Genomic DNA, 25,837 nt, shown 5'->3' with positions numbered 1-25,837 from the left:
AAACTTTCTGAATGACTGCCAAAGGTTTTAACTGTGTTGGCAATCTTATCAGTCATAGTCCACAGACGTGCATAAAACAATTTTCTTTGTGTTACCTTCAAGGCTACACCCAAACTAACGACCAAATACACTTTTGAGTAACTTGTCAATACCTTTTAACGGAATTAATGAATTCATCTCGCATTTGGCACGGTCGTGACATGGACCGAGGCCATCTGCAAACTGCTGACCGCAGCGGTTGTGTTCCTGGTCACCCTCGCACACGGCTATCCTTCGTAAACGTTACTGTGTCTGGCGGTTGTCATAAATTAATTTTCCACACGATTCTTTATAAATTTTTATCCATTTTTACCTATTCGACTAGTATCAGCAGAATTTCCTCATCTTTGAGAGATAATTATAGGTTTTATGCCAGTCTGAATGTGAAGCAGCACGCCAGAGTTAATGCAGAAAACAGTACGTTTCATTCTCGCATTCACAATGCGTGTAATACCATCTTAGATTCAGGAATGCATCAGCAATTAGTCCTTTCAAACTCTTTCTGTTATGTAATGAAAACAGGTAACAGATTCATTGTTAGGATTGCAATTACCGACATTATTGATAATATGTGCTTTGCAACAATTTTCATTTCGTAATTAATTACAAGGGAAAGGACAGATAATATGAAATACCAATACAAAGTATGAACCTTCTACAATTCCCAACTTGTTCCAGGGTTCAGGAACTAATAAAAAGCCAATAATGAAATTGAAGAGTTTTCTATGTATGTCTATGTACATTTTATAAGTCAAGACAGTTCATTCAGTATGGCTGCATTGATGTAGGTTTTAATGTGTACTTCATATGCCAGGAAAATTAAATCAGACACAATCAGTGACATAATCTACATGACTAACATAAGCATACACAATATTCTGTTAAATTCAGATTAATCGACAAGGTCCAGGTTCTCATCTTTGTGGTCATTCCAAGCACTTGGAACTGTACTTCCCTCAAGGGTCTTTCAGCACACTTGTCCCTGGTTATAGTTATGATCACTCTCGGAAATGTGAAAAGCGACAGTGGGGGTAAATTTCTGTTCTTCAAGGATAAAGTTTCCCAAATATACCCCTGAAAGTACAGTACTGTTCTCTTTGGGTACAAATGAGTACATTTACCAAGCAAAAAAGGTTAAAATGAACTATAAATTGCTGGCTAGGGGTACAATTGTATGTACATATTGGGTACCACCCCAGCGACAAGCATTTATACCTTTTTTGGCACTTTTCATACCTCTGTGTTGTATGTCACTCTGGATAAGAGCATCCGCCAAATACACGATCTGTAAATGTAATGTAAATGACAGAAAGAGAGGGAACAAAATAGCGCGTACCTGTTCAGAGGGTCGACCACAATAGCACGGGGATGGGACATATCGCCCTCCAGCAGAGTTTTCCTGGTCTGGGAAGCCTTCTCCAGCCTGGCCACGCTGATGGTCTTCCGGTAGCCGTCATTGGTCCAGTAGAGGTTGTTAGCAATCCAGTCCACCGAAATGCCCTCCACGTTATCGAGGTCTGCGGCGAAAGGAAACGGCGGGGCAAATAAATCACGCCGAGGTGCTTTTATCCTCCCTGCTCCTCTCTCTCTCCGCCGTAATCCGTCACTGTCTCCGTCTCCCCCTAATTCCGTAATTTAAGCGAGAAAGCATTTCTTTGAATTTGTATTTTCTGTTTCTTTTTCGCCGGAGATTCATCATTTGCGTTGAAGAAAACAACAAAGAACATGCAAATAACACTCCTAGCAGAAATGCATCGGGGTATTAGGGGTTGACCCAATTCAAGAATATCAGAGCACTTCATTCAGCGTAAGCCACTGTGTACCAGAGGATGATTAATTGTAGTGCGGAGGAGTTCACACGCAAATTTCAAATACATTCTCAAATACCTCTGCTAACATTTATTCAATACTGCAGGCATTGTGAAAGCATATTTACATCTCAAAGAAATTCCTCACAATCCTTCATTTTTTTTTATTTAAGTACACCGGGAGGTTCTTTCAACTTCTCCGAGTAAAAAAAATCACCTATTACTTTCTCGATGGGAAGGGGCAGGAATAATTCCTGGTCAGATAAATCAAACAGCCACCTTTCAGCATCTTAGGATTTGCAAACAGTGTGCATTTGGTACAGTATATTCAATCTAAATGGAAGATTTACGGTCTTACTGAATGTATCCAAATAGACCTAGAATGAATCTTCATCTACCGATAGTTACAGAATGTAGTATATACAAAAGGTTAAATATCAGCCATTTTATTGATTTTCCCTCCCTGGGTATTTTACCTTTCAACACAGATGCCTGTCCTTTATTTCAACCCTGTCTCACTGTGATGGGGTTGAAATAGCGTGTCCTCATAAGTTTGAGATGATCCAAACGACTACGTGTCCTCAAATGCACATGCTTGTACTTTATTATTTATTTACAAATGTATTGTTACAGGGACAGTGCACATTCATCAACATTACTGTAATGTGCCAGTATTAGCCAACTGGCTAGATTTCAATCCTTGCAGTCCCTGGGCAAGATGGGAAAGCTGTTGAAAAACGGGTTGAAAGACAAGTTATCAGAGCAAGACAATCAAATAAGCAACTAACATAACAGGTTATGAACCTGGGATTTTTTATTTATTATTATTTTTTGTCCATTTCTCCCCTTAAAATGCAGTCATTTCTGCACGTGGAGATGCTTCCGGAAAAAAACGATGGTGCATTGACTGCTGCTACCGAGCTGAACATTCTGAAAATTAATTTTCAATGTGCACTGACACGAGCCATGCCCCGAATTTCAGCTGGGGAATTTATGGAAATAGCTGTTGCTAAATATTTAGTTTAGAGTTCAGTTTAGTGTTGAAAGCAGGACATTGTTTACAGTAAATTAAGTACCGTTGTCACATTTGGTGCAGGCAGAATCCCAACTGACCAATAACTGAGTCGTTATTGTGTAATAAGGCTGGGATTACCCAGTGGAAAGTGACCCTGAGTGACACTATGACCAATTATGCACTAGGGCATACACTCTCAGAAAGAAAATGGTTCCAAAAGGATTCCATAGAAGAACCTGCCTAGTTCAAGGGTTCATTGTCGGGCAAAATGGTTCTTTGTCTGGGAGCTTTCACACTACACACATATGACAGGAGGTTCCATAAATAATTTAAAAAAGGGTTCCTCTATGGAGACAAGCCAAATAACCGTTTTTTTCTGAGATTGTATAATAACCAGCACTGTTTGGATTGGATCTTAGACCACTGGGAAAGATATATTTGGCCCCCGCACTTCTTCCGCTGCACCTGTTCAAGACACAATGGGGTCCGTCACCGAACAAAAGACCAGAGGCGGCAAAAAAAAGCGACAACAGGTCTCAAAATGGAGGACGCCCTCACCGTCTTTGAGCACGATTTCCCTCCCGCTCCCGTCGATCTTCTGCCGGCCGATGAGGAAGCTGGTGGTGTCGGCGAAGTAGATGTGTCCCGTCTCGCCGTGGAAGTCCAACGCCCGTGGGCTCACCAGGTCCTCGATGGCGACCATGTGCTCGTCATTCGACTTGACGTTCGTGTCCAGGGCCCTGATGACCCCGGGTCGACCCTTCCCGTAGAACAGGAAGAGCTCGTTCTTGGGCTCTGCGGAGGCGAGATTACCGCGGTAAACAAAACCGTCGGCAGACTAATCTCCTGCAGCCCCGTGTTCTGTCAGGGTGTTAATTAATCGACATAATTGGCCCCCTTTTTTATTATTCAACACTGAAAATTAAGCACTTTGGCAATCAAAATGTATCCAATGCCAGAAGACTGAGCTAATTGCATTACCTTAATTAAAACAAGAATTAGTTCCGCTGATTAGGCCTTATCAAATCAATCATCCTTTTCCTACAAAACAGTCCGAGCTTTCCAGAGATGAGCCTAATTGCGGAAGGTGTGTGTACATATGTGTGTGTGCGTGCGTGTATCTGCGTGTGGTGTGTGGGTGTGTGTGTGTGAGTGAGTGTGTGAATGCCTGTGCGACTGTGTGAGGAGGTGGTAGTGTTGTCATAAGAACAAAATGTGCTGCCGAATTGTAATATTTATTAGCGGCTGGCTGAGATTCTGTTTGCCCGGACCGTGCCTCTTTTGTGAGGCTGGCGGTGAGAGCGGCTCTAATAACGCTGGACCTCAGGCCCAGCCTGCTCGCGGTGGATGTGATGTCGTCGGCCGAACGCGGGGATGGGAACTGGAGAGGAGGCGCGGGAGTAAACAATGATACTGAAACCGCACGTCGCAGAGAGCGCTCGCTGCAGGAATGACCAATCTCCTGGGTGTGCGGGGGAGAGACGGAGAATGAGAGAGAGAGAGAGAGAGAGAGAGAGAGAGGGAGGGAGGCTGACGAGGAGAAAGAGAGAGGGAGGGAGACAGACAGAAAAAGAGCAATAGAGAGAGCAGGAGGGAGAGAGAAAGCTAGACACAGACAGATGAGGGGAAAGAGAGAGGGGGGACTGAGACAAACAAAACAAAGAGAAAGAGAGAAGAGGAGGAAGAGAGGGAGAGAGAGACAGACAGACACGGATAAAGAGTGAGGGAAGGAGAGAGACAGAAAAAGAACAAGTGAAAGAGGAGGGAGAAAGGGAGAAACAGACAAGGATCAAGAGAGAGGGAGGGACAGAGGCAGGAAAAGAGCAACAGAAAGAGAGAAGGAGGAGGGAGAGGGAGATAGGGAGAGACAGACAAGGAGAAAGCAAAGGGGAGGGACAGAGACAGAAAAAGATCAAGAGAAAGAGAGAAGAGGAGGGAGACAGACAGATAGACAAGAATAATAGAGAGGGGGAGGAAGAGAGGGAGATAGAGACAGACAAGGAGAAAGAGAAGGGGAAGGAGACAGACAGATAGACAAGAAGAAAGAGAGAGGTAGGAGGAAGAGAGGGAGACAGACAATGATAAAGAGAGAGGGAGGGAGACAGAAAAAGCAGGAGAAAGAATGAGGAGGAGAGAAACAGACAGATAGACACAGAGAAAGAGAGAGAGGGGAGGAAGAGCGACAGATAGAGAGGGCCACAGGGAGAAAAGGAATAAGATCGGAAAAATAGTGAAGGAGACAAATAGAGAATGATACAGATCAAATGAGAGAGAGAGAGAGAGAGAGAGAGAGAGACAGAAAAAAAGAGACACTGTCCCAATATCAACCTCTCTTGTGGGCCGAACGGGCACCTTGCGCCGATTCATTAGCCCGAGAGAGGCGTCTCTGTACCAGGGAGACAATTACGGTATGAAATCCTGTAACACCGCAATTACCGAGGCAGCGAGAGGCAGCGGCGAGCCTTATTAAGCCCGGAGGAAGGGCCAGCCGTTTCCCACAACAAGCAGTCCTGAGGGAATAAATCACTGGCGCTGAACTCTTCATCACTCCAATCAGATTAACATGGACCCGGCTCCCATTGCGTTATCAATTCAGCCCTTCCCTCTCACTCCTGCCGCCCGCGTCAGCCCCGTCCATCGAGCGCAAATGGAGAACCGCGTTGCGCCCGTAACGGATCTGGCCCCGGCTGGTTTTGACGCCTCCGCGTCGCCTTTCGCGGTCCCCGTTGGGCCCCGGCCTCTCCCCCGCCACGTTCGCGGCTTAATATTCTCGCGCGACGGCGATGCCGGCTGTTCCGCCATCTCGGTTCGGCGTGGGGCACTTTAGCGCTGGGACCGCGACCGGTGCGGTCTGCCAGGGACTGCTTCGTCGGGCAGTACTGGGCAAAAGTCTTAGGGTCATGTAGAAAAACTTCCATAAGTGACGATCCTTCCGAAAATGATGAAACATACAGTTTCTAAATATTGAAAAGTTTACTATCAAGAGCAGTGAATAGTTACAATCAAATTAAGATTTCTTGTCGCCTTTAACAGTGCACCATTTCTCTAAGGCACACTGTCCTGCTGTTTTATAAGAAAATCAGCTGGTGGGTTCTTCCATATTGGAGAACTTGCCACAGTTCTGCAGACTCAGCTGTCTCGCATGCTTCTGGTTTTCCAGGCAATCTCAGACAGATTCAATCAAGGTTTTATCTGAGAAACTTAATGACTTAATATGTAACTTTTTTGTAAGGAAACACTATTTTTTTGGTGGGGGAAATCTCAAATTAGCACTTTTCTAAAGTAATGCAGACAACACTAAAGCAGCTCCCAACCCTCCCTTAAAACATTCCCCCCTTCCCCTCCACCCCTCAAAGCTGACACTACATTTAGCTATGAGATTTAACACACTACAGAAATGAGGGTGCCTAAGATTTTTACTGTATTTCTACAATCATACTGAACCCCAGCACATCCATATTTCACTCACTCTCCTGATGTACTGTACCCATGTGTTGGCTAACATGAACAGATGGCACGGTCACACTCTGGAAAAGGGAAAAACAGGACTGACTTTTGCAGGACTTTCCGTCGCTGCCCAGGGTGAATCCGGTCCGGCAGCGGCAGGTTCGGGCCTTGTAGCTTCCGGCCAGTAGGCAGATGTGGGAACAGCCGCCCGCTCTTCCGTACGGATCCGATTCGCAGGCGTGACTCCGGACTAGAGAGAGAGTGACCCGGGGAATGAGACCAGAGGTCCACTGGCCCAATGAACAGCACTTCCATAATCTAAGTTTCACAGAACAGGGAGCACTACACACTCTCAGAAAAAAGGTACAGTATTAAGTGCCTAAAAGGTACAAATCAAGGTCCTTGAGGGCCAAGAACTACTGGTATTCTACCCTCCCTTTACTGGAGTGAGGTGTGAAGACAGTTTGGCCAATCAATATCACTAATTATTCAGTTACTTTTACCCGGGAGATAAGTAAACCAAGGCTGGATTTGGATTTGAGGGCCAAATTTGATGATCACTGCACTATATAGCCAAATAACATGGCACCCCGACCCAACAGTACATCATTAATTTGCTTGTAAAAGGTACTTATTTGTTCCCAAATGGAACATTATTATACCTTCTAGGTACATTTGGGAAATTAGAACCAAAACGTTTCTTGGCTAAATTTACCTCCACTGTACCCTTATTTCTGAGTGTATGGATGAAGGCCAGGGACACACAATCACATGCCAACACACTTTCAGAATGTTTAATACACACACAAATGTGCACACACGCATGCAGACACACACACACAGACACATAGACACACACACAGCATTTGGGACCCAACAATGTTTTGGACCCAACAAAGATAGAAAAATGAGCACACACACACACACAGACAAACACACAGCATTTGGGACCCAACAATGTTTTGGACCCAACAAAGATAGAAAAACGAGCACACACACACACACACACAGACACACACACACACACAGCATTCGGGACCCAACAATGTTTTGAACACAACAAAGATAGAAAAACGAGCACACAAACACACACACACACACACACACCACACACACACACACACACACACACACACACACACAGCATTCGGGACCCAACAATGTTTTGGACCCAACAAAGATAGAAAAACGAGCACACACACACACACACACCATTAATATAAATTCACAAAACCAGAACAGCAACAGAATCAGGCCCAGTAGTGGTTCACTTACCTGTTGGCTGAGTCAGTTTGTGATAAACGCGTATAACTCTGGAATTTTCCATGCTGGTTAATGTCAGTGGGTCTGTGGTGTTAAAGCGGTTTATCTGTAAAATGTCCACTTTGCTTCCTCTGGATAGTTCCGCATGTATTGCAAACAGGTAATCTTCAAAGAGGGATAATCCATAAAGGTAGGAAACCTGGGAACGGAAAAGAGAAGAATTAGGCGGATGGACGCTGGTGTGTTTGATGCGCTTCCGCATAATCGCAGGTACAGTAAAAACGTTTGCGTGCTCCCCCTTTTTAATCTCTATACTCTGGATGTTGGTGTGTAACCAGTACTACGGACATAGAAATGGAGTCTGACATGTCTACAACCTGTGACCTCAAGAAGTCTTCACTCAAAACTGATTTTGTTTCCTTCCAGAACAGAGTGTGTGTGTCAGACTTGGGTCGATCACGTCATTGTTTTGGATTGAAATACTTTTGCTAACTTTACTGAGCTTGTCTGATGCATTGGAACCTATGAAATACTCTGAAAAAGTGCAAACCCCACCTTCTTGTCCTTTTGGTTGGCTCAGTTGCGCCAGTCAAGATCAATCGAGCACAGAAAAGTATTTGAATCCAAAACAATTACATTATTGATTAAGGTCTGCTCGGTACAGCCTGGAACCTCTAGGATTCACTCAAAGCAAATGTGGCCACCTTCCAGCACTGAGTGTGTGTGTGTGTTTGTGTGTGTGTTTGTGTGTGTGTGTGTGTGTGTGTGTGTGCATGTGTGGTACATGTGCGCTCAAAAGCACTAACCCTTCCACAATGGATTTGGCCCAACTGTGAAAGGTTGACCACTGCAGTTACAGAGCTGAAGATGTGATTGGACCTGTACCTTGATTTCAGAAAAAGTGGGTGGAACATTCCTGTCAACATCAACATTCCCACACACACACAAAACTTACCCGCTAATATTAAAAGGAAATATTGAAAATGTATTTTCAAAAACACAAGCCTCGCCGGTAATTCAAAACCACATTGGCATATCTTTTGAAGATGACCATAAGCTTTCAAGTGCTTCAAAATGCGAAGTGGACCAGCTTCTTAATAAACACCCTAAAAATGTGCAATCACACATTATCTCTGAGTAAGAGGACCTGCATTGAGAATGGAAAATACTTCAATACTTCATTTTGTAGGATCCACATTTCCCACAATCCCACAGGACAATTCCGCGACGTCCACCCCGCATGACGTCTAGCTCGGTTCAGCCAATCCCGTAATGGCGGGAGCAATGAACTTTCCCGTATAAGAGCAAGACATTTTCTTGGGATCCCCTCTTCTTTTCTTCTTCTCTTCTTCCCACTTATTTTCGACGCGCCATTCTCTTCAGCTCATCTGCTCCGAGACTCAGACAGAGGCTGAACTCTGCACAGCGCACTACCAGGCCTACGGACACGCCTAGTTACCTCGCAGTAACTTTGTGGCCTATAGCGAGTGGAAACTGGTGTACTTGGTGTACCCCTGCAAAGCTCACCAACGAACAACAGCAACAAACTTTTCCACCCGGAAAAAGGACCAGCGAACATCCTTCCAGCAACCGAGCGGACCAGACGACAACGCGCGGCTAAGACGGGAACACCCCAGCTTTGCGCACCTCTCCAGGACATCATTCACAGCACCATCGCGGCTCCTATAAGGACAGCACGTCTTTTGGATCCAATGCGTATGGACTCAGTAAGACAACAAACATTCAGGCATAGCCAGTGTTTAGTTTAGTCTAAACTGTTTTTGTGAATCTGTGTTTCCATATTTGCCATCTTATCATTGGAATGTATTTTGTTAGCTATATATATGTACATGAATTGATTTGCCGTCTTTTGCGCATATATAGAATAAACTACGCAAGTAGTCTTCTCACAGCTAACAATAACTAACACACCCACTTTTTACTTTCCTTTGTTCAAGGGACACGCGCGCTTGCGCGTGCGCACACACGCACACACTCACCCTACTAACTTACCCTACTAACTTCCCGTTAGCTTATCTGTTCTGTGTTTGTACGTTTGTTAGACATGAGAGCCGAGTTAAAGCAGTCTTTCGAAGAAAAGAGATGTTTAATCATTAATATTGGTTATTTTAATTATGAATTAAAATACTAAATTTGTGGTTAGATATTTCTGATAACAGTAATTTTATGAGACTGATTACTTTTTGCAGTTATACTGCTACATAACATTAATTGGCGCCCCGGTTTCGTAGAGAGTAAAATCCCTACATTATTTGGCGGCCCGTGCGAGGACCCTACAATTTCCTATGCATTTTCCCTTATCAGGCAACAAGGAATGTTGAGTGTGGTTTTGAAGACCCCTTTGAATATACCGGGGTGGCCCTTTAATCATCTATTACACAAGTGTCACTTGAAGATGGAGTTTTTAGGGAGTCTGTTTTGCTCGCCCTCATCATACCCCTGCCTATCTCAATGAATCCTCAACTCCAAGATGTTCGGTAAATTAAATCAGGTTTTTTTGTTCGGGGACTGACAGGGGTAGGAGGTAGGTGTGCATTTCTCAATAGTGCAATCAATTTCCTGAGGCAATTCCCCAACTGACATGTTTGTCCATAAAGAAGAACAACAACTGTCACCCCCGGAGGGAAACGGAGGAGATGTAGAGGCAGGCTCATCGGGGTGGGCCGGTTTCTTGCCTTTCCAATGCGTGTGTAAATTATCTCTCTCTCTTTCCTAGCAGGCGTGCTGTCATAGCAAACCCTTACAGGGTCATATGTTGCCAGCTCCATTATGTGGCTTTGTCTGCCGCACACAGCTCTTCCCTAATCTTGATTGGATTTGGATTTGGATTCGATTTGAATTAGATTGGGACTCGACTTGGGATTCGATGCGGATTTCATTTGGATTCGATTTAGATTCAGATTCAGATACGGTTGATTGATGGATGGATACCCCTTTCTGCCAAAGGTAGGATGATCAGTTACTGACTAATGGCAAAGAAAACAGTAAAATAAACAGAAAAAAAACTATCTGTAATGTGTGGAGGAATGTGCTTCTCAGCATTGAGCTTGCTGGATGGGAGGAAGGGGTGAAACGGGGTCAAATGCGAATATGAACTCACAGAGCTCCCGTGAACGACGGAGTGCCTGTTCTTGCCGGTGTAATCCACAACTTCCACATAGTCCAGGTAGGCGTCTGCCCAGTAGACCAGCTTCTTCACCAGGTCCAGAGCCACCGCGGTGGGCTGCTCCATTTTGGATTCCACCAGCCGTGTCCTGTTGGTGCCGTCCATGTCACAGCGCTCCAGCTTGGCCACGCCACCGTAGTCGGTGAAGAAAACCTTCCTGGAGACGAAAGTAGGAAAACGCTAATTGAATCATTTCTGTATTTACTTATGCTCTGGGGGGCTAGAAAGGAAGCTCTACTCTCGTTAAAGCTGTACTCTCGCTGGAAGACCTACACTCGTACTATCGCTGTAAGCCCTACTCTCGCTGTAATGTGGCAAGATACGTGGGGCCTTGTTTCTGAAGCTGCCAAAGTTCCAAAAAAGTTTGTAATGAGTCATCGGGCACTTCCAATTCATTAGCATTGCAGGCATTTAAAGCAGACGTTTTTATCCCAAGTGACTTACACATCTCTTCATACTGTACAGCTATTTACCGAAACAGGTTGCTGAAGTCAGTGCCCCAGCTGGGAATCTTTGAACCCTAACCCCCCTAAATGGGGTTACTGCTACACAGCCAACCCCATTTCCCTGAAAATGAAAAAGAAATAAAATAAAATAAACTGTATTTTATGTTCATCAGAAATAATTCCTGTTTCTCGGAAAGTGTGAGAAGAGCTTACAGACTGAATTCCCTCACCCCCGCATTCTACAGACCTGCTTATGCAAATAATCAAAATGTGATTTCATATTTACTCTAACTAGAAATTGATTAGGCCTACACTCAGACCATTTAAACTGCTAATACGAACCATTTTTCAACAAAAGAATGTGAGCTATAATTATGGTGTTGTTTTATGCTATTACACTATGCATTACTCTCCAAGGTTTAAAAAGCTCCAGTATGAGACTTGGATTTCAATGTTACAATTTAGTTTTATTGGGGAGTCAGCTAACATCGAAGAAGAAGAAGACCATCGGCAATTGTGCATCTTATGTTACCATTGTGCAACATCTTACTGTAAGTTCACCATAGCTTTCCAAATACTACCCATAGGGAGACAACTGAGAACTGTTACTGTTTTACTTGAGACTGTATTAATGTGTAATCGTGTTGTACTTTTGTATTGTATTTTTATGTTGTAATCTCTGTTCTCTCCTCCCTTGGCCAGGGCTCCCTTGTGAAAGAGATAACCATCTTAATGGGACTCACCTGGTTAAATAAAGGGGAAATATGAAGAAATAAAACTGGATACACTCACTGAAACATGCAATTATCTAATCAGCCAATCATGTGGCAGCAGTGCAATGCATAAAATCATGCATATATATGGGTGCAGAGCTTCAGTTAATGTTTACATCAACCATCAGAAAAATGTGATTTAAGTGACTTTGACCGTTGAATTATTGTTGATGAGTTCTGAGTATCTCAAAAACAGCTTATCTCCTGGGATTTTCATGCTCAATAGTCTCTATAGTTTGCAGGGAATGGTGCGACAAACAAAAAACGAACACAAATAACCACACATTACAACAGTGGTATGCAGAAGAGCATCTCTGAACACACAACACATCAAACCTCTAAGTGGATAGGTTGCAGCAGCAGAAGTCTAAAAAATACCTAATAAAGTGCTCACTGAGTGTATATTCCCAATAGACTTGAAGACTTTATACCACATAAGAATCATGAAAAGCATGTACGTACAATATGCACACATACAATATGCTGTGTTGAGTTTATTTGTCAAAAAGTTCATTTGTGCGTCAAGTAATTGAAATATGTCTGAAAGCAATTTGGTTTTCAAAAGAAAAGGAAATCTACTCTATCCTTCTTGGAAGACCAAAAAAAAAAAATCCTGGCAACCATTTTGGAACGCTTTGTTTTACACCGTGTTTAGTAGCATATTGCCTGTGGGTTTGTGTTAAATCTATTGTTCTGCTGTCATACTCCCAATAATGAAGCAAGCCAGCGAGAGAAAATCACTTCTGCACCTTTGGTGTGTGATTGTCTTGAATAACAAAAAGGAGGTTTATACAGACCTGCGAGGGAAAAAGGGAAAATGAGCGGTAGGGCTTGCGTCCAGATGACAAAGGGAGAACAGAGGGGACTGGTGGATGAGCCTGCCGGACGGGAGGCGTTATCTCCTCGGATTTACGGTCAGTCTGAGCTGAGCGATTTCTTTTCAATGTGCCATCGTCTCCGTATCGCACCGATTGAGGCGAGCTGCCTGGCTTTAAAAAACATTCAGTAACTGTACGTGTTAGACGTGTTAGTTCGGACACAAAGAACGCAACGTTAAATGAAAACTAAGATTATCTGCGGGGAAAATAGATTATTTTAATGATTATTGATATTTATCTGATGCTTTTATCCAAGTTCACTGACAGTTGATTTGACTAAGCAGGGAACAATACCCACTGGAGCAATGCGAGGTTAAGGGCCTTGCTCAAGGGCCCAACAGCTGTGTGGATCTTATCGCGGCAACCAATCTTCCGAGTCCCCATCATGTACCTTAGCCACTAGGCAACCACACTAGGCTGGCCACAGATTTTAAAAGAACTCATCATAGCCATAACATGCCCAGCATGGTGAAATATCTTTGCCAGATATTTGCTTGATGTAATAGAAACTTTCAGCACCACATACCATTTTGAAACATCGATTTATGATTTTGAGTTTAAAGTACAATATAAATCCATCAACAGTATGTGTAGTTTTCAGACTGAGAGAATGATAAATAAATGCCCACCTAGTGAGCACAGACAGCAATCTAGGTAATCAATGGTTGGTGTCACAGTCGAACCTTCCTTCGCATAGCGCAATAGAAACGTATGAGTGCTTTCGCAACAGTGTGAGTGTCAGAACAAATTAGGTCAAGCAGTTTATCGTGACTTCCACACGACAAAGCAACACACTCAATATCCATTTTTATCAGAGATGTTTTGAGTGTTTTGCGTCTCTATTCATATTCATAATGCGTTCGTCTCTCTTTTCCAGCCTGTAATGCATTCAGTTTGATCCAATAGCCACTGCGTCGCCGCTAAACCCAACACTGCTAATTGGGCTGTCAAACGTCTGCGAGTGATTCAACGCGTTCCTATCTTTTTAGTTTATGTTTTGCCCTTTCTGAGAAGGTCATACACACAATTAAGTTGTTCTTCCTGGGAGGACGCCGGCGATATCTGTCTCTGCTAGTCCTTTTTAATTGCGCCCAAATCACAGCTTTGATTACACAGTATGCTCGAGAAAACAAACAAGTGGCAGGTGACTGCTTAATGCATGCACAAGTCTCATAACATTTCAATCTGTCACACTTTTAAAGTCTTTGAAAGTCAGGGGAAAAAACTAGAAGAGGAATGCAGCTCGGTTCTGAGCGGGGCGAGCGTTGCACTAGGGGGAAAAAAAAGCAGTCGAATGTACAACCACTACCACTACTGTGCATTAATGACGGTTGTAAAACTATAGATTAAAGTACCCCGTCGCTATGTCTATCAAACATATGGTCTCGCGCTGATGAGATTCAGCTTTAGTCGAAAACAGACTCTAGAGGCTGAGTCAACAAACATTAAGTTAATTAGTTACTCGAAAGAGGGATTGATGAACAGATTCCTAATTAACGATGTAAAGAGGACTCGAGCTCAACCAGTTTTCAAACTAAAGAGTTTCAAAGGAGTGAAACGTGTCCAAAATATTTATTAAAAAAAATAAATGAGAAAAACGTTGTTTATTTCATTAGGCTTTCTTGTATTTCGCCTCGAGGCATCTCGAAAAGACACAGAAGCTCAGACTTCTGTGTGTTCTGAGCAAAAACAATTTTAAAATAAAAATTAATTAATAAAAAAAAAAGGAAAAAAAAAACTGAACAGTTGAAAGACCAACAGAAATGAACTCCGTTCAATAAATTACTTAATTTTCGCATTTCCATTTGGGAGCGTATTATACTGCCGACCGGCTTCCTACAGACCACCTACGCACCGCCCACCCCTATCCACAAACCCTTAGCCTCACAGCACGAAGCAAAAAAACCCCCAAAAAAACATGAGTTTCGCTGGCTTCTCAGGGACGACGAGTCGAGAAAACAAATTAAATCCGCGATTGCCCCTCGATATGTACACCAAGGACCCAATTTGCAGAAAATATTTTCCTTGTGCACTTGCTACTTCAATAAATAGGTTGAGTCAGATCGTGATAGTCGAATATGAGATGTTGAGATGTTCATTCAAAATCCTCCCCTCTCTGCCAAGGGAATTGTACTCCACAGATACGTGAATTCAGGAAAAAAACCTGAATGATCAAACGAAACCCTGCTTGACCAGAGGGGTTGGAGGGGTTGGCTACGAACTACACATACAGTAAAGCACTGGAGGTACGTGTACATACACTTGGTTTACTTCCTTACGCTTGAAATTCTCATTCGGAAACAGTGTACCGCTGAAATGCTAATGCTATGAATACCAATGTTTTACAGCTCCCCTGGCTACAAAAGGTGCATGCTCGCTGTTAGCAAACGTCTAGGCGTAAGCCTGTATTTCTAACTTCATGTATACTGCATGCACTGTATCTCATATGCTGAATCATCCAGTAAGAAAGATGTTGGGGCCTCAGTTGGTATAAAATTAAACTTTTTTTATTCTCTGACATTTAATGGGTCTTGAAACTTAGTGCATTGCATGTGAGCACCCTACACGCTCAGGCCAAGCTTTTAGGCTCCAAACACTAATGCAAGCTGACAGCGAGGGTAGGAGGTGCATAATCCACTCTGGTCTTAGCAAGGAGGAATACCACAGGCCTTGAACACGTGATATTTTGGCTGAGAAATAGCCTTTGTCAGCTGGAAGCAGAGCAGGGCAGGTGTCAGCAGGCAAGACCGTGTCGCATACAAACTGCTGGTCTTGGAATGAGGGGTGTTGGCTCGTACAGGATTCAGGAGTTTACGTGACAGATCATGACCCGGATTGAGATATAAAAATAATGACTTGAACATGGATTGGAGTTCATCGAACGGAAATGTGTTAGTTTCGTGTTCGCTTGCATAGCTGTCGCGATTCTGATGGAAGTATTACTTTTGCATCACCGATATAAGTGCTTAGTGCCACACAAACAGGCACACACATATGCAGTATACACAAACGTGCATGCACACATATACTCCCACTCACTGAAACCCCCACCCCACCCCACCTACCCACCCTGTCAATCACTCACTCACCAACTCACTCACCTACTCTCCCACCTACTCACTCACTCTCACCCATCCACTCACTCTCACCCATCCACTCACTCACTCACTCACTCACTCACTCACACATCCACTCACTCACTCACTCACTCACTCACTCACTCACACATTCACTCAGTCAGTCACTCACTCACTCTCACCCACTCACTCACACACTCACTCAGTCAGTCACTCACTCACTCTCACCACTCACTCACTCACACACTCACTCAGTCAGTCACTCACTCACTCTCACCCACTCACTCACTCGCACATTCACTCAGTCAGTCACTCACTCACTCTCACCCATCCACCCACTCACTCACTCACACATTCACTCAGTCAGTCACTCACTAACTTTCACCCACCAACCCACCCGCTCACACGCTCACACGTTCTCTTGCTCTCTGACTCACTCACTTACTCACACACTCACACACTAACTCGCTCTCTCACTCACTCACTCACTCCTCTCCCCTACCGCTCTCACACAAAGTCAGAGAGACAGTCGGAGAACAGTCATGTGTCCCACCAGTGCCTCATTAGCCTTTCCAGGCTTCTGTACTTCTGACTCAACAATTAGCTCAGCCAATGCGCTTTCCCTAACCTCTCATAGCATCTGTCAACCCCATCGCATTCACGGCAACAGCGAAAACCTTTAAGGAGACAGAACCCATCACTGAGCCAAACAGGAAGCTTGCACCCTCTTTTTTTAACCACAAATGTGTCATTGTGCACTTAAGTCTCTGGGAAACAAAAGGCGCTTCAATTAGCTGTTCGTGTGCAAAACTGATGAGTCAATATGCAAAAGCAGACAGGCAGCGAATTATCAAAGAGCTTATTGAAAACCCACTGAAAAGCCACGAGGCTATGGGATATGTACTGTAGCTAAAATGTCATGGAAGCCAGAATGAAAACATTCAGGGTAAATATATATAAATATTTCAAACGGCATTCAATCGCTTAGACGAATTAGACAAAAACAATAACTTTGATGCCTTTCAAAATGAGATGACACATTACTGGGGAATAATGCAAGCCTTTTAATGATATCTATCAACCTTCCTGTCAAATGATTCTCTCTCACTTGTACTGAATGAGGCGGAATTGAATGGCCCCTGTTGATGAAAAGGTTGAAGATTTTTTTTTTTTTTTACTGATTTAGACAGAAAACAAAACGGCCTTGATTTTTTTTTTTCACCATTTCCAGTATTCCATATGCACTCAGACTGACATTAAACATGGGTCCAATAAACAAAATCATCGGAGAAAAACTTCTTCAGAGCAGAACATTTTGACAACTGCGTGTTTTTATATCATTTACTTGCAGCCTGTGATTTTCTGAGATTCTCAAGATCAAAAGGCCTTACTGAAAGCGTGGTACACCCATCTCGACATCTGAATGACAGACGGGCCTTCTGAAGCTGTTGCCAACGTGAATATCCCCACCGGAAGCCAATAAAGTCAATCATTCGATCAATCATTCAGTCAGTTAATCAATCATCCAATCAGTCTCATTCAGGATTTGACCATGAGAGTCCCTACCCACTATCACACAGCCCTGCTGAAAAAACAGCTCAAGCTAGATTTTGAAACAGCTGGTAGCTGGTTAGCCAGTTCAACCAGTTCCATACACAACATGGTTTGATTAGCTCAAGCTATGTTCTGAAACAGCTGGTAGATGGTATTTCAAGCTGGTCATAGGTGGATTTTACACAAGGGAGTACCTTCCCTATGCAGAGTTGAGTGATTATGACCTGTGATGTTAATAGGGTTATAAATGTATAGTGTACAATGTCCATTTATGGCCAAGAGACTGGATGGCTATCACATCTAAACTACATAAAGAAATGATGGTATTATGTTATAGGAATATTGTATTATAGTATTATGGTTTGTTTATGCTGTGGTATAAGCTTATAAGGCACTGGTCTAATGGCAGCTATGATAGCACATCTGCCATCAATAACCCCGCCCTACCCCAGATTGCACATGTTGTGCCAAGGAATAATTACGTTTGTACACAAATAGACATGAGCTTAAAGGTTATTTGTAGCTTTTGTGCAAAGATGTAGACATAATAGACGGAGCCAAATTCTGTCATTTTTCGGATATGTTTAAAAAAACGCATCTCTCACAGAACACGCAGCGGGAACCTGGGTATTTAACCGAAAGCAGAAAGACATTTCGAGAGATCTGCATGCAAGAGAAAGCAAGGTGTGTGTGTGTGTGTGTGTGTGTGTGTGTGTGTGTGTGTGTGTGTGTGTGAAATAGCATATCAAAGGGCCGCTGATGTCACTGTAGGCACGGAAGCACGCTCTCACTCCTCCGCCCACTCCTCCCCTCTTCCGTACTCGTTTTCAAAGCCATTTATCGTTGCTGCCATTTCCACGGCCTCCACAACAACAGGAGACGAGAGAAAACCCAAGAATCGCACTTTACAAATTCATAATATGCCATTATCCAGATGGTGCTCCGCAGAAGAAAAAAGAATTTAATAAATAAAAATCGAGACACTATAATCAGAGTATCGAGTCCAAGAATAAATTACGCCCGTCCCTGGAGGGACGCATCTCAATTTGAAAAGCTGCCAAGGCATGTCAACCCGACAGAGTTTGTCAGAAGACTTCCAAAGTTAAATCAGAAATCAATCAGCAAATGTGATCCAAAATAAATGAATAAATAAATAAAAAATACAACGCTCAAGGTCTACACCATCTATCATTCAGCGAAGTGTAAAATCAACAGAAAGCACAGTTTGGCAAGTTAATTGTGGTGATTGCTGAACTTGCCAACTGTTTATGAAGCGAAAAAACTTCCATTTCATTTCGATTCAGAATCAAGGCCAGATGTGAACTGAATCAACACCACATATGAAAAATAAAAATCACTCTTCAGAAATGTACCTACAAGGGGTGAACTGCAACAGAACTCTTAAGGTCTCTGGGTTAAATAGCATAATTTGATCTTATAAAGACATATTTTATTTCTTTTCACGTTAATATGAATACCTTTTCAATGTCAATTCTTAACCGCCTTGCTATGTAACTGCTGTGAACTTCACAATAAAAGTCATACCACGTACAACCCACAGAGGATGTTACTGACAGATGATAGTAATCATTTTACCCATATTGCTTTCCTCTCATTCCATGACCCATAAGTCATGGAGAGCACTGGGTATATTGGCATGTACTGTAACTGCGCATTTTCCTTTTGATATATGCAGGCCATGGTGCCATGGAAGCATCTGCTTGTTATTGTGGAGGAAGATCTACGATGTTCCTGTGCGCCAGGACCTGAGGACAATGGCGGGGAGGAATCCCCCCCGGGCTGGCTTACCCCATCATCGGATCCAGGGCGATTCCTTTCGGGTTCTGAAGGTCCAGGTCGATTATCGTGACGCACGTCTCTCCGCCCCGGCTGCACACGAATATCCGGTCGTTGACACGGTCCACGAAGTAGAAGTTGCCCGTCAACCAGTCGATGGCCATTTGCTCCACGTCTACAAACGAAACGGGATTGAATGTCTGAGAGCATATTGTCATCAAACAGAAAAGAAATAAGGAGCATAGCGCTGCCAGGAATGTTATTAAAATGCCTTAGATCAACTGGAGTTTTATAGCTGTCAAACAGTGAGGCTTGCCAGGGAAAACAAAACATAATGATCTTCATTAAAGAAACGAGACACAAATAAAAATAGTTTTGGGCTTATCATTGTACAACAGACGAAATATGAGTTTTCCAACAAACATGAGTGTGGCGCCAGACACCTGCCTGGCAGTTGGACACGCACTCATCAGCTTTCACGGGGAGTTGGAGCTGTGTGTTCCTCAGCATCACGATGAAACCAGAACACAAATAGCGTGGCTACTATCCAAACAGAGGTGTGTAATGTAAAGACTGTATAAAAGCTCTTAGACTTGTTGCAATCAATGGGCTGAACATTGCTGATGTTGATGTAATAACACCATTAAGTTTTTTTGACCCTTTGTATCATTTGAGATGCTAAGATGAGGTAATGAAATTTTGTCAATTTTGTGAGAACTGGTAGTGCTTCAACTGGAAATAAAACCTTCTGGTTACAAGCCTAGTTCCTTAACCACCACCCAGCAGTCATTCTTTTTGTACATTTTCTCTTAAATGTCTTTGTTTCTTTGCCCAGCAATACAGGTAAGGGCCACTGCAGCTGATGTGCGAGTGCTGTTCGAACATACTTCCTCTGAAGCCGGACACTGTTTCCCACACAACAAGCCACACAGTAGTACCTGAGTGTAACTGCTTATTGCCTACTGGAACTGCAACTCTCATAACAATTGTTACCCCGTAGGCTCTTGGCATGTTAACAGCAGAAGCGAAGGTAGCGGTAGCCTCCAACCCAGCGTAACCCATGGTGGTACGAGGCCAGCACTGGACCCACCACGGTTATAGTCAGAAAACGACATTGGCACCATTCAAACCAGCATGAGCCAGTAGCGACTGAGACTAAGGAGCCCCTCTGCCCAGTATTGTGAGTGCAACAATGAAGCCCATGTGGGCATTACCCACAAATCACTTGGAGTCCGTTGCTGTGTGGTGACTCTGCCAGTGTGGTCCTGTATCATGGGTAGGGAACTGAGCTTGTAACCTAAATGCTGCGGGTGTGATTACCTGGCTGAAATGCTTCAGTATACTGTATATCGTACAGTGCCCTCCATAATGTTTGAGACAAAGCCTCTGTACTACACAATTTGAGATTTGTAATAAAAATACAAGATTTGTACATTGTCAGAGTTTAAATAAAGCAATTTTTTATAGATTTTGGGTTCTACTTTTCTACATGCTGAAGTCAAAATGTATAAAGATACCCATTAATAAAATCTGAGAATGTGATAATGTGAATGTGTTAACCACATGTTAATTGTGTGATTCCAAATCTAAAATTGTGCCAAGGCAAATCAAGACTTGGTCTTTGTCCCAAACCTTACAGAGGGCACTGTATACAGCTGTATGTAAAAATGCAAAAGCAAAGTAATTCATTCTGAATACGATCTGGTAAATGCATGCAGTATAAATGCTTTATTTTTTTATTCAGATAAATTTAGAGAGGCATACAGACCCAGATGAAATCAGAGTCTAGAAAGTTCCATGGTGGTGAATTGAGCCCCTGAGCAGGGGGTTCAGTGCTGGCTGGATCAATTTCAATTTGGAATGAGCTGAAGATGTGGCAAAGGTGTGTCTACCCTGCTGGAAAAAAAAAAACAGCTCGAGCTTGGTTCTGAAACTGTTGGCTGGGAATTTCCAGCTGGTCATAGCTGGATTTGACAGCCGGGTAGCTTATTAAGGTAGTATCCACTTTTTATAGAAATGAGAAGTTGCCTCAAGTATCCTTTCCTGCAACTATTATTATTATTATTATTATTATTATTATTATTATTATTATTATTACTATTATTATTATTACCTCTGCCAACAAAGTTGAGGGGGGTTACATTTTTGCCATCTGTTCCTCTGTCTGTCTGTTAGCAGGATATCGCCAAAAGTTATAAACGGATTTGCATGAATTTTTGTGGAAAGCTTGGTCATGGAGCCAGGAAGAACTAATTTACTTTTTTTATACACCAATTGCCCAAAGGCAGGCTTGGCAGTATGCGGGGTTTCTCACAAAAAGGCATATATTTTCTGAACGGATTTCATGGAACACCATGAAACTTAGTGAGTTTATCAGCACACATAAGAGGCAAACCCTACACATGGATTCAGTGCTGGCTGCTATGGCCCCCAAAACCACAGCCTTATTTTTAAGTAAAAGCCGCTTACCTGTCTGTCTTCGTGATATTGTTTTTATTGCATGAACCGCTCACAACCATTTGTTTTCTCAGTGCTACAAAAGATGGAGGTTGGGTTCGCTTTCACATTTATAGTTGAATGAATGTGAAAACGCAGCACTGTTATAAGCGGAACACAAAGGAAGGTTTGAAGTTGGTTTCTGAGGGGAGGGGGCCGTTAAACCAAACAGACAACTCAAGTCTGAAATTTCAAACCTCCTGTCTTTGAAATAAAAAATATAAAATAATAATTCAAATTATCACTTCAAAAGCACAGTGGGGTACGAATACGCCTTACATATTCATGGAAACGTTCACTGGCAAATGTAAACAGAACAACCTTCAACACCTGCTGACTTCCTCCTTCTGGGAGAAGCCACTTGGCTCTTGTGAGGCTAAGTTAGCTGACCTGAGGACATTCAGGCGTATGCCGACTCCCCCATGCCATGCATTTTCATAGAGAACGGCTGTGAGGATGTCTCTAAACTGAAAATAGGATCTGCTATCCACATAGATATCCGCACTGACATCTTCAAGGCATCAGCCATTTTAGGTTGATAGCCCATATTTTAATGGGTAATTTCATTCTGAGAAAAAAAGCTTCATAGCCACAGCAGCTTGAAAGAAATGGACTACCATTGGTGTTTGGGTGTTCTACGTGCATTCTTAAGTTATGGAGTCTGTAAAAGTCTTCATAACACTCCCATTAGAAGTGTGGATAATTATGAGGAAATAAGACACCTGCCTTCCAGTTATGGATAATAAGCCACAGCATGAAAGTCTCACTGTTGCCCTTTCCTCGTGTCGGGTGTAACCAGATAAACGTGGGCCCTCGCCTTTGAGAATCTTATAATCTGAAGATGAAATGCCTCCTTTTAAATTAAGTCTGAGGTGAGAGCATGATTAACAACTAAAGCTTCGCCATCTCCATTACGTCAGCTTTCGACTTGCAAAAACCTACTCATTAGGGAACGTGTGTAAAGATGTAAGTCTGGGGATTCTGTGCCGACTTCAAAGATCTGCAGAAGTCTGTTTGTAAATAAAACAAGAGATATCCGGATATTGTTTCAGCAGTTGCGTCACCCGACATACAGTCCCATCAAAACCAATGACAGCGCTGATGCGGGAAAGAGACAAACCTTGTTCTGATACCTCAGCTTGTTAATTACGCATGCTGAGAGAGTATTCGTCTGCATTTTTATCCTTTATTGTTTTTCCGGAGACGGTTATGGCGAATCTACCTTGCGAGAGCTGACGGGTTCGGTGAGCACCTGGCACATTCAAACAACCATCACCCCTGGGGTTTATTTACAATTTTTTCTTTTTTTGAGAAAACCCGAAAACTTGAGCTGCATGTTAAATGGAAATTGCAAGGCAAACGTCATATGTTTCCCCCTTTCCACAGCAGTATAATATGTAGTACTACAGTAATACTATGACCCAAAAATATACACGTAATCAAATAAATAATATAATACAGTAAATATAGAACCTAGATTCCTCACTCCTGCAGCCTCATAGCAGGGAGCACAAATTGCTGCAGCAGTCCTGCCATTTGTGTCATGACCAAAACTGGTCAATTCGCTGCACTCTCCGGTTGATTAAATGATATCAATTCCTACGCCTGTTTGTCAGAACACTTACTTTGCAGATTCTGTCCGATTTTAATTTGCAGTTCCTCTGAGAAACCTTTGAGCTTTGTCATCTTGGCACACCGCAGCTGGCTGGAGGACTCTGTTGAAGTGACCCAGCACACAGACTCATTGTTGTGATTAAAATCCAAGGCCAGCGTTCCGTTTGTGTCCAGCGACTTGACGTTTGGCACCGAGGACCCGTTTAGGTACGTAACGGCAATCCGTTCCGAGTTTCCAATCAGGAGAACAGGCGGTCTGTCACCAGGCTCTGAAAAAGAAAGAAAACTGCATGAAAGATTTAACCACTTTCTCCCCTGGCAAAACCTGCAATGCCATTACTGTATGTCTTCAGAGGTATATGTCAGTGAAAGTGCCCTGTGTTAACTTTATCAAGGCACAGATTGTGGGGCCTTTGTTCCTTTCCTAGGTCATCAATCCAGATGAAAAAGAAAATAATGTTCAACTCTCACAGTCAATGAGCGGACTCCATAGATTTGAGAACTCGGAAGCAGTCAGAAAACTCTCGCACAGGCACTGACACCGACACCAATTGAGAAGAGGTGCGTCCGGATCAATTTCAATTTGGAATGAGCTGAAAGTGTGGCAAAGGTGTATCTGTGTACTACCCTGGAAACCGGAGTACCTGGAGGAAACCCACGCAGACACGGGGAGAACATGCAAACTCCACACAGAGAGGCCCCGGCCGACGGGGATTTGAACCCAGGATCTCCTTACTGTGAGGCGGCAGTTCTACCCACTGCACCATCTGTGCCGCCATTATTATTATTATTATTATTATTATTATTATTATTATTATTATTATTATTATTATTATTATTATTATTATTATTATTATTATTATTATTATTATTATTATTATTATTATTATTATTATTATTATTATTATTCATCCATCCATCCATCCATCCATTATCTGAACCTGCTTATCCTGATCAGGGTCGCAGGGGGGCTGGAGCCTATCCCAGCATACATTGGGCGAAAGGCAGGAATACACCCTGGACAGGTCGCCAGTCTATCGCAGGGCACACACACCATTCACTCACACACTCATACACTCATACCTACGGGTAATTTAGACTCTCAAATCAGCCTAACGTGCATGTCTTTGGACTGTGGGAGGAAACCGGAGTACCCGGAGGAAACCCACGCAGACACAGGGAGAACATGCAAACTCCGCACAGAGAGGCCCCGGCCGACGGGGATTCGAACCCAGGACCTCCTTGCTGTGAGGCGGCAGTGCTATCCACTGCACCATCCGTGCCGCCTATTATTATTACTATTACTATTATTATTATTATTATTATTATTATTATTATTATTATTATTATTATTATTATTATTATTATTATTATTATTATTATCATCTCTGCCAACAGAGTTGAGGGGAGTTACGTTCTCACCCCATTCCATCTGTGTCTGTCTGTTAGCAGGATATCGGCAAAAGTTATGAACGGATTTGCATTAATTTTTGTGGAGAGCTTGGTCATGGAGCCAGGAAGAACTAATTTACTTTTTTTATACACCAATTGCCCAAAGGCAGGCTTGGCAGTATGCAGGGTTTCTCACAAAAAGGCATATATCTTCTGAATGGATTTCATGGAACACCATGAAACCTAGTGAGTCTATCAGCACACATCAGAGGCAAACCCTACATTACTGGCCCAATCAAACAAATTGAGGTACTGAAGAGCTCAATTCTGACCACAGAGCAAGAATAGAAGTGATTGATGTGACTAATTTAGAATTTTAAAATGTTTTTTTGCGAATCGCAATTCCACAAAATTCCCACATGCATTTGCACGACCATTACCGGAGGAATTAAGCCTGGATTGGGCAAGCCGTCTTTCAGTGTACACGCCTGCTAATGCTAGTGTACATAAAATGGACCGGCTACATTAGAGCCTTTCGCCACGCTGATTAGATCATTGGATTAATGGCTTAGTTTAATTGTATGAATAATGTAAAAGACATGCTGCACTTCTTTTTTTTCTTCTTTTTTTTCCCGTTTTCTTCCCTAACCGCTTTTGTGCAGATGCCAGATCTGGGCAACCCTCGCCTATTTATCCAGTGTTGGATTTAAGGCTTTAACACTCTGGTTGTGAGCATCACTGAGACTTAAGAAATGGTGTAAATGAAGCAAGACACTTGTACCAGATTAGTTTATTGTCACAATTTCATACAAAATACAATTAAATTCTACATTACAACAAATACAAAAATCTAGGTGAAAATGCAAAAATAAAGTTGTTCTGTTATTTGCACAGTTTTTCATGTATAATCTCATAAATGTTACAATATTATCAAATAACAACAGATACATCACTACATCACTAGCATGCCAGAAAATAACATTTGCATGCTTTAATATGATTTTAAAAATGTGCCCCTTTCATCTTTCATGTGATCAGAAACATATCATCA

General features: G+C 42.8%; 1 protein-coding gene across 1 annotated transcript in view; it reads right to left on the bottom strand.

Moving 5' to 3' along the window:
• Positions 1-25,837, bottom strand: part of LOC133123174 (low-density lipoprotein receptor-related protein 1B-like) — a 484,946-nt gene that overhangs the window by 279,263 nt on the left and 179,846 nt on the right. Inside the window, exons 5-11 of the mRNA XM_061233491.1 lie at positions 23,406-23,663; positions 19,297-19,459; positions 10,694-10,916; positions 7,585-7,771; positions 6,416-6,559; positions 3,421-3,657; positions 1,376-1,556 (exon numbers count right to left, since the gene is read on the bottom strand). Coding sequence (XP_061089475.1) covers positions 1,376-1,556; positions 3,421-3,657; positions 6,416-6,559; positions 7,585-7,771; positions 10,694-10,916; positions 19,297-19,459; positions 23,406-23,663 — 1,393 coding nt within the window. The remainder of the gene's footprint in view (positions 1-1,375; positions 1,557-3,420; positions 3,658-6,415; positions 6,560-7,584; positions 7,772-10,693; positions 10,917-19,296; positions 19,460-23,405; positions 23,664-25,837) is intronic.

This window comes from Conger conger, chromosome 3 (genome assembly GCF_963514075.1).
Source record: "Conger conger chromosome 3, fConCon1.1, whole genome shotgun sequence".
Lineage (NCBI taxonomy): Eukaryota > Metazoa > Chordata > Actinopteri > Anguilliformes > Congridae > Conger > Conger conger.
This window is presented reverse-complemented; position numbering and strand designations above follow the sequence as displayed.